Source organism: Phocoena phocoena, chromosome 4 (assembly GCF_963924675.1).
Source record: "Phocoena phocoena chromosome 4, mPhoPho1.1, whole genome shotgun sequence".
Classification (NCBI taxonomy): Eukaryota; Metazoa; Chordata; class Mammalia; order Artiodactyla; family Phocoenidae; genus Phocoena; species Phocoena phocoena.
In genome coordinates this window covers 34412265-34422441 of record NC_089222.1, presented here as the reverse complement: position 1 = coordinate 34422441, position 10177 = coordinate 34412265, and the positions used below count along the sequence as shown (strand labels likewise).

At 45.4% G+C, this 10177-nt stretch overlaps 1 protein-coding gene across 1 annotated transcript; it reads right to left on the bottom strand.

Annotated features, from left to right (window-relative positions):
• Positions 1 to 2248: 2248 nt before the first annotated feature.
• RAP2B (RAP2B, member of RAS oncogene family) lies at positions 2249 to 3582 on the bottom strand. The gene has a single exon (XM_065876380.1). The coding sequence runs from the start codon at positions 3140 to 3142 to the stop codon at positions 2591 to 2593; it is 552 nt and encodes a 183-aa protein (XP_065732452.1). The 5' UTR covers positions 3143 to 3582; the 3' UTR covers positions 2249 to 2590.
• Positions 3583 to 10177: the final 6595 nt, after the last annotated feature.

Genomic DNA, 10177 nt, shown 5'->3' with positions numbered 1-10177 from the left:
ATGAGTCTTTGCAAAGCCTAAGTTTGAATAGTTTCTCCGAATTTCTATATTTAGCATATATACATTGCCTTCTGAGTTTGATACTTAAACTTAAGTGAGATCAAGAGTGAAAAAAACGGCCTTAGGACCAAACCCAGGCAGAATTCCCTATTCCTCCTCCGTGCTGGAATTCTGAGATGTCACCTGGGCAATGGACACAATATTTTAAGGCAAGATATGTTAATACAGCTTTAAAAAAACCTGTGGCCTGTAATTTCTTTTGGCTTCCTCAACAGAATAAATCCCTTTGTCAAAAGACCCTTCAAAAGACTTCATCTACACTTCATGGACCTAAGATATATCAAGTGCTCTTGATATATACAGTTATACACCTTCTTTTATTCTATGGAGATTATATTAGTAAAGTGGCCCTTAGGAAAAATAAAAGACAAAATCAAAAGCTCACACTGCCTCCTGCTGTTAGAAGGAAAATTTCATGAGGTCAAAATGGTCCACAAACTGCACAGTGTAATGAGAGCAAGAGGCTTGTCTTAATTTTTTTTCTCTTCTTTTGTAATCTAATTATCTATTTCCTAATCAAAGCCTCAAAAGCGTTGAGATACTGTCCACAACCCATACAAATGTACTGCAGAAAACACTACAAGGTATGACTTCATAATTGAAAATCATCTTCCCCAAACATGCTTTCAACTGGATAGGTGTTTTAAACAAAACAAAACTAAACTAAAGAATAATAAAGGAAGAAAGAAAAAAGAAAATTAAAAGCACTACCCTGTCTGACCAGGTGGATGGTTACTCTCCCAGATCTAAGGCAGTCTTAGCAGTTGGTTTCTCCCCTTCCTACAGAAATAAACTGCTCCAAGTCAGCAGAACAGATTCAATACCCAGCTCATCTTATAGTCAGAAGGTTATCACCATACCCCAGGGCTTCCTAGACCTTGATGATTTTTTTCCATTATTCAAGGAGTTGGGAGTAATGTCACCCAACTTGTCACTGAGACACTTCTCTCTTCAAAATTCAACAAACCACTCTTGAGGGCACCATGTACCTGCCCCTGTCCACCTCAATCATGATACTGTATTAAATCACTGAATATGAAACACAGAAACACAAACAATAGTTTGGATTTGTTTCTTTAAAAATGATGTTTGTATTAAAAATCTTAAAATGAAGAGACAATGATTAAACGTGTGTCTGGAATTAGAAATTACAAATTGTTAGAATTCTCTCAGTACATCACAACAGTAAAATTTTGCTCTTTGCTTCTGGAGGAACACCCTATAACAGAAAACCAAACATTAAAAAAAAATTATATAAAAGGGGAGCTAAATACCTGAACATTGAAACAAAATGAAGCAAAAAATTTAAAAAAGGAAAAAAAAAAAACCATTGCAAGACAAGTAAATTACATTTTAAAGGAAATAATCAAAGAAATTCACCAAACAACAGGTCCTATTGTCCTGGCTCCTTCAGGAAGATTACTGAAAGGAAACTGGGAAGTGGTTTGGGGGGAATAGCAGATTCTGGGATCTGGTGGGAAGTTCACAGGTTGGCACCGGCTGGAACAGCTGAGTTTTGAAGGCACTCTGCAGACACAGGGGTGCTGGGGGCCCTGAATCACATTTATGAAGTCCTTGTACTGTATTTTAAAGAGCTAGTCATCAACACCTTGTTACTGCCAACCAATAAGAACAAAAAAGCTAAATCTAAAAAACCAAACAAACAAACACACACACAACAGTACACACAAAAATGTGCAGATCTGTAACATTTTTTTCACAGCTGATTAAAAAAAAAAAATACTACCGTTCTCCCCCAGACTCCCCTTTGATACAGTAGGTAAACAAAATAATTTTTTTTTTTCCACAAATATCAGCAGACACTTTCTGGCACCCCACACTGTATTGGCATCAGTGTTAACAGTCCCAGTTCAGATGTGCAATACTTCAGATTGGATATACTGTAACAAGAATCCAACTTTGCATAGACATCCTCAGAATCGCAGTCACGGGGTTGCCCTTCCAAGCTGGCAGAAAAGGAACCCGATCTTAATTTCCAGCTACTCCTGGAAAACAAGGAAAAAACAAAAGTTTCTTCCTCTCATCCTGCTCCTTCATTTGGTTCTCCCGGACTTCCTTCCGTGTATTTAAAACTTGGAACTAGAAAAACGGTTGTTGAAAAAAAAAAAAAAAGAATTCCCCCTTTTCCACCTTCTCCCCATCCTCTTCCTCCCCCACCCCATTTTTTTTCCAGGCTGAAACTTTCGCTTGCCGGTATCAAGCTGCCATACTGCGCCGCAACGGCTGCTTCAATGGGGAAATATGCGTCAACCAAAATCAATGAGAAACGTACATGCTGCAAAGAGCCACATTTCCACAGGGTCTCGGATGGTCATGACGGGACACCCCCTCGGACACGGGGCAGAGGAAGGGGACGCGGCCACGGCGGCCAGCCGGGCTCCCGGGACACCCCGGCTGATGCAAAGTCGTCTCCAATCTCAAAGCAAGAAGAGAAATCACATTTAGAAGAATCGGGTGCGTTTGGCTTTTGTGCGCAGAGCGCGGCCGGCGCGCGGCAGCCGCGGGCGCCTCAGAGGATCACGCAGGCCGAGCAGCAGCCCTCGTCGCCGTTGGGCTGAGCCGCGTAGTTCATCTGCCTCACGATCTCGGCGAACAGCTCGTCCACCGAGGCTTTGTTTTTGGCCGACGTCTCCATGAAGGGGCAGCTCCACTCCTCGGCCAGGGCCTTGCCCTCGCCGAACGAAACCTCGCGCTCGCCGTCCAGGTCCACCTTGTTGCCCACCAGGATCATGGGCACGCGCTCGTACCGCTTCACGCGGATGATCTGGTCCCGCATGGGCTTGATGTCCTGGAAGCTCTGCTGGTTAACAAGGCTGTAGACGAGGATGAAGCCCTGGCCATTCTTGATGTACAGGTCCCGCATGGACGCGAACTGCTCCGTGCCCGCCGTGTCCAGAATCTCCAGCACCGACGGCGACGAGTCCACCTCAATCTCTTTGCGGTAGAAGTCCTCGATAGTGGGGTCGTACTTCTCGATGAAGGAGCCGGTCACGAACTGCACGGTGAGCGCGGACTTGCCCACGCCGCCCGAGCCCAGCACCACCACTTTGTACTCTCTCATGGCTCCGTCGGCGCTCTTGCCGCGCCAGCCGCGGCCCCGTCGGGGCTGCACGCCGGAGGAAGCCTGGGCTTGGAGGCTGGACTTCTCCCCGTCCTCAGCTCCGCAGGAAAAACTAAGGAGAGGATGGCAGAGGGGCGCAAGGCGCGGAAACCACCAAGAGGGGACCGGGGGCCGACCTGCGGCGGCAGCGCGTCCCTGCGGCGCGGGTCCGGGGCCCCGCAGCAGCCCACGGCGGCAGCGGCAGCCTGGGCGGCGGAGCGGGAGGACAATGCCGGCAGCCGGTGCGAGGCAAGGACTGCAGCTTCTCGCCGCGGCAGCCCAGGAAGGCGAGAAGGCGGCGGCGGCGGGCTGCGGAGGCGGCTGCTAATTGCGCGCCGGGCCGGGACGCGCGTGGCATGAGTCCCCGCAGATCGTGCGCCCACCGCCGCGGCCCATCGAGCTCTCTCCCGCAGCCTCCGCGGGGCGAGGGCTTCCTACTCGCCGCGCGCAGCCCAGCTCTCCCCGCCCCGGCGAGCATGCCCAGTGCGCCGCCGCCGGCCGCGCCCGCCGGATCCCACGCTCCTGGTTTTCCGGAGGGCCGGGCGGGGGTGGGGCTGTGGGTGGGGCTCGAGATTTGATTCAGGACTAGCGGATTCGCGGTAGGCGCTAGTCTAGGAGCTGGAGAAGAAATGTGTGTGGGAGACGGGGAAGGTGTGTGTGGGTGTTAAGAGACCGGCTGGGAGAGCGCCAGTGGGAGGACGAAGACCGCCTTCTTTTCGCGGCTTTGGGGTTAGTGCATAGGGGTCCCGGCTCTGCGAGAAGCGGGTGGGCGCGGCGGGCCACCCCGGTGTTGGGGTGGGCTGGCCTCTTGCCACCTCCCTTTATCCAAAGCTCGTGGACTCCACTCCCCGGCCTGCCGGCTGGTGTGCATCCCGGGACCGAGACCCAAAGGACATTTGGGGGTATGACTGGCAGGCGGAGCATCTTCCCCCACTGAAGGCGCGGCCCTTTCTACCCGGCCTTCTCTGGCCGACTCTTCTCGTACTTCATCCCTCAGACAAAGAAAAGAGGAACACTGGGTCTGAAACCCTGTCTCCACGAGGGAAGGTGCAGCGTCTAGTGACCACATTGGTCTCCGGGCTGGGACTCGGCGGGCCCCACCCACCTCCCCACTCGGCTGGGGCCAAAACCCGGAGAGCGGATCACAGCCCGATCCAGAAGCGGCGGCGCCCGCAGCTAGTCAGGGCATGCTCAGTGGGCAGAGCAGGTTTTGGGGCTTGGAAGTAGGAAGCTTGTGCACCACACACCCACACTCCAGCTCAGATTACCTCTCCCAGACTCAGGACCCATTGGCCCCGGGGCGCAAATCTCACACCCTCGAGTGTTCTCCCATTGGCTACTGCCAAGGTTTTATCAGTTTGGGCTGCTTCATTGGCTAAAAAGTAGCCTCCGCTCGTGATTGGTTATTTATAGAGATTGAGTTGAGAGGCGGAGGCACAGCTGTTCTTTCTCTGCTGCTCCCCCGCCCCCTTCCTCCCACTTCCCCAAGCTAGTCGTTTCGAAGCTAAGAGTGAAAAAATAAGGAATTTAGGCGGAGAGCTCAGAGCTAAATATAGTCCTTTGTTGGTGTTTTCAAGAGAGTCTGACTTTTTGGTGCCCAGTCACGACTATCCATTAAATGGAGCTGGTTACAGTTCTTGGTCCTCAAGAAACAACAAAGTTTGCAAGGTGTTTTTTTTTTGGTTTTTTTTTTTTTTTTTTTAGGGAGGGGGAGGGGCTAGGATGTGGAAATGAGCCACTGAATTCAGCTCACCCGGTGGGGTGGGGGAATGCCCAGGCTTGCCTCTAGAAAACGTCTTTGCTTTGGGGCGGGCATTCGCAAGACTGGGCTCGGCTCGCACTCACAGGAGGTACCAGGGGGATGCCTTGACTTGTTCCGGGTCTCTCTCCTTCCTCGCGAAGGAGAGATGTCAAGACCTGTCAAAAGACTTAGCGATACTAGCGTGAGCCCCAGGGCGAAGGGGCTGGGAGGGGACCGAGCTGCTTCAATCCTGGCTCCATAAACTGTCGACGCCACTTCCCACTGGTTTAACCGTCCGCACTGCAGGGATAAATCAAGCAGCGTGCTAACGCTTGGTTTCACTGCCTTAGTCCTGCCGTGACTCAGGGCTACGTTTGCCAGTTAACCTTCTCCGAACCCCTTGCCGTAGCTTGTAGTATGCGCGGCTGCAGCGTGAAGTCTTGGCCAAGGGACCCGGCGGGGCTCGGGCAGCAGCCAACGCCTTGGGTGGGGTAGGCGGAGCCCATTCCTACGCCTGGCCCCGCTATTTAGTGGAGAGAGGGGTTATCAGAGTGCTTGGCTATAGTTATGCTTATATAATTCTCCAGAAACCTTTCAAGGCAAATTCACCTAATATGGATGGAGAGAACCTCACATTTACCCAGCGTTTAATGTCTGTTAGGTGTTTTACATGTGCTATCTTATTTACTCCTCGTAAAAATAATTATTATACCTATATTAAGGATGAGGAAACTGAGGCCCTAAGATGTTCAGTAACGGGCGTAAGATTTCTCAGCTAATGAGTGGCCACGCTAGGATCCCGACTCAGGTGTTTGGCTGCAGAACCTGGTCTTGTAACCATTAGGCAATACTACCTTCTCACAAGAAAGTTCCCAGATTTTACTGTTTCTTAGGTTGAATCTTGAGGTTGTATGATCAGACAGGCTCTTAAACCCAAACAAGAGGGACCTCTGCCCACCCTCTGACTCTCTTCTGACAGTGCCCCTTCCTACAGGGTCAAGGAGCTTGAACCCTCTTCCAGACCATGCCCCCAGTAGTCAGAATTCTGGAATCCGCTACCCAAATAGTACCAAACCCTCTTCTAGGATCTGCTTGGACCTCTGAACGCACCCCTGTGTGCAGGAATGGGTCTCTGTTGGAGTGTGGATGGTGCTAGAACCTATGGGCTGAGGCGTGCCCTCCCAGGCACTTTGGGCCCCGCCTAAGTCAGCTTTCCCTTCCCTGCCACTTCCAGCCTGGCCCTTGGAGGAGTCCAAGAATTCGTGATTCACACCTGACCATCCAGGTCTTGCAAAGAAGTATCTGTCAAGGTGGGAGGATAGATCATATTTTAACAGTGTGTTATCTTGATTTGTAACTGAAATACTTAAGAGTAATGCTATGTGTGCCTCTATCTGTCCTCCTGCCCACAAATGTTAGGTGTGGTTATGAGTATGATATAGAAGAAAATGCTTTGTCCTTATAGGCCAGGTGTCTAATCTCAAGTATTGGATATCAATTATTATCTGAGACCTTGGGCAAGCCCCTCAGGTGCTCCTGACCTTAGTTTCCCTATCTATAACGTGATGATAATAAAATTTGCCCCACCCACCTAGCTACCTGAGGAACCTTGGAGAGAATCTGATGACCAAATCCTTTATTTTACATCAGAGCCAGTGAGCAGAATTAGAACCCTGGTGTCCTGGATGCCCTTTGCATGGTGCCAGCCTACGTTCAGAGAAAATAATTAACAGATAATGGATGGAAACATGCTTTTAAAGCTGCAGCACCCCATAAATTAATGACAATCACAACCCAGGTGTCTTGACAGCCCTATCTAGAAGAGACCACTCTCAGGACTACGGGTAGCCATGCAGATGGGTATTTCTGCATCTTGGTGGCCTCTCTGGTAGCAAAGAGCTGCCACACTTTGAATACTTTCTATTTGGGATTCTTTGATAGCAATTTTTATTACACTCAGATGGTCTCCCTCAGAAAGACTTCCACTGGGGCTCTGGGATTCAAAATGAAGTAATGAATGAAATTGCTGATGCACAAATTTTTTAAGTTGATCACTTCTTCTGGTGAAATTTGTTAGGAGTCTTTATGTACCTCACTTATGGTATGAACCATAATCCTGAACCATATCCAATTATCTTGTACCGTAATTATTTACATATCTGTACCTTGTCATCCTAAGCACCGTGTGAATTCCTTGTGGTCAGGGTCCGTACCTGGCTTATCTTTGGAGCCACCTCTGTCCCTCATAACACCTAGTAAGAATGCCTACATAGGAGTACCTCAATTAATTATTTATGGGTATATGAATGACATTTTATCCCGTTTCCAAACTCTCTTTGTGGTAAAAGATATATTTATCTTTGGAGAGACATAACATTACCTGGATCCTTAGAAAAATGTATATAATGTTTCAGTCTCCTTGAGTCTAAAAGATGCTGAGGTGATAAAGTCTACACTTGTATGGATGGAAACACTAAGTCAGTGCTGTCTGGGGGAAAAAATACCAAAGCACCCAGTGGATAAACCCTTTCTCTGAAGAAGACTTCAGACAAACATTTTTGCAGATGACATACAAAAGGCATTTCTAGAAAATAATCTGAAGTAAAAGCTAACAGGTTAAGGACTGCTTAATCTTTCATATTGACCATTACATAAACAATGGTCCCTGACAGTGCCCCTTTGCTTACACAGTGAGCTTCTGTGACACTGGTTTTGGGCCTTCAAAGAATTAGAGGGTTTGCTAGAACATGAATCTTTTAAGTCTTCCAGTAAATAAGTGCCCATCTGTCCTCTTCATTTATACAAAATAGAGGTTTATTTCATCATGCTCATAGTTTTAGCTGGTTTGATCTATAGATAAATAATTCTAAAATAATTATTCTAATTTTGAAAATATCAAGGGTAAGTTGAGAGTGACCATGTATCATTATTTTAAAGGGAAGCTGGTGTAAGACTAAGTGTGCCTTGCAGAGTTCTCAGTAAATATTTAAGTGCCTGAACATGTTATAACATAACCAGATATCCACTAGTAGGCTTAGGATGTTTTATTTTATCAGTGGTCTTTAAAAAATAATCTCCAGTAATGCCCCTAAAAATATTTCGTCAGTCAGCCAAACCATCATCATTTCATACTCTTCATATTGCACTTTGGGCAGCCAACTTGTAAGAACAATGGCTTGTACTACCTATAATGAGATTTTGTATCTTTATGTCTTAAAAATTCCTAAAATCCTAGCATGGTAACTAAAGAGAGACAAAGGTGTGCCTAGTTTTCATAATTTTATTGTCTGCTCCTTGTCACGTGTACTCTGATTGGTTCCTTTCTCCTTTTGAAATTACTTTTCAAAGGAAAATGTAGGAGAGTCTTAAATTTCAAATTAAATAACCCCTTAAAATCAGTCAAGCTTTTTACTAACTTTTTGACAGGCCCAAATAAAGAACCAGAAGAATCAAAATAGCTATTCTCAAGGCTATCAGATTAGTACTGAATAGTGATCTCAACATATACATTAATGTACTGTGTTATTTTTGATAATAAAAGCCATTCATATCTCCATAAAGATGTTACCCTGGGCTGAAGTGTCACACACACCTAGGCAACTACCTCACAACTACTCAGTGGATTTGAGTTCTATCATAAATTCTTACTAATGGTTTGGCCTATTTTCATTCTTTTACCCAATTTTTCAAAAAGAAGAAAAGTCTCTTCTAAGATAAACAGCCTGACCTTCTGTATAAGATCTCATATTTGCCTGAGACCCTGATCTGTAGAGAAAGAACACAACTGGCTTAGAGCACCACTTTTATGTAATGAATGTATCCTCACTCAAGGGAAATTTTAAAGAGATTTCACTGATCCTGTTTTTCGTAGTTGAAGGCACAATTACACATCTTAGTCTGTTTAAGATTTGTCTCCTCAGACCCTCTGTTCCAGAGAAACAAATATATATATAACAAGAATGGGAGAAATGTCTTAGCTCCATTAAAAAGAACTTTCCTCTCATAAAATTGTCACTATGTGCAGATGATAAGATACTATATATAGAAAACCCTGAAGACTCCACACAAAAATTACTAGAACTGATAAATGAATTCAGCAAGATAGCAGGATACAAGATTAACATCCAGAAAGCAGTTGCATTTCTCTGCACCAACAATGACATATCAGAAATGAAATGAAAAAAAAAACCTTTTAAAATTGTACCCCAAAAAAATTAATAAAGGAAACAGAAAATGATTCAAACAAATGGAAAAATATCCCATGCTCTTGGATTGGAAGAATTAATATTATTAAAATAGCCATACTACTCAAACCACTCTACAGATTTAATGTGATCCCTATCAAATTACCCATGACATTTTTCACAGAACTAGAACAAATAATCCTAATTCATATGGAACCACAAAAGACCCAGAATTGCCAAAGCTATCCTGAAGAAAAAGGACAAAGCAGGAGGCATAACCCTCCCAGACTTCAGACAATATTACAAAGCTACAGTAGTCAAAACAGAGTGGTATTGGCACAAAAACAGACATATGTATCAATGGAACAGAATAGAGAGCCCAGAAATAAACCCATACAGTCGATTAATCTTCACTAAAGGAGGCAAGAATATACAATGGAAAAAAAGTCTCTTCAGCAAGTGGTGTTGGGAAAGTTGGACAGCTGCATGTAAATCAATGAAGTTAGAACACACCCTCTCACCATACACAAAAATAAACTCAAAATAGCTTAAAGACTTAAGATATGACACCATAAAACTCCTAAAAGAGATCACAGGCAAAACATTCTCGGGTATAAATCATACCAGTGTTTTCTTAAGTCAGTCTCCCAAGGCAATAGAAATAAAAACAAAAATAAACAAATGGAACATAATCAAACTTACAAGCTTTTGCACAGCAAAGGAAACCATAAACAAAATGAAAAGACAGCCTAGAGAATGAGAGAAAATATTTGCAAATGATGTGACTGACAAGGGCTTAATTTCCAAAATATACAAACAGCTCATACAACTCAACAACAAAAAAACAAACAACGCAATCAAAAAAATGGGCAGAAGACCTAAACAGACATTTTTCCAAAGAAGACAGACAGATGGCCAATAGGCACAAGAAAGATGCTCAACATCACTAATTATCAGAGAAATGCACATCAAAACTACAATGAGGTACCACCTCACTTGGGTCAGAATGGCCATCATTAAAAAGTCTACAAATAACAAATGCTGGAGAGGGTGTGGAGAAAAGGGAACCCT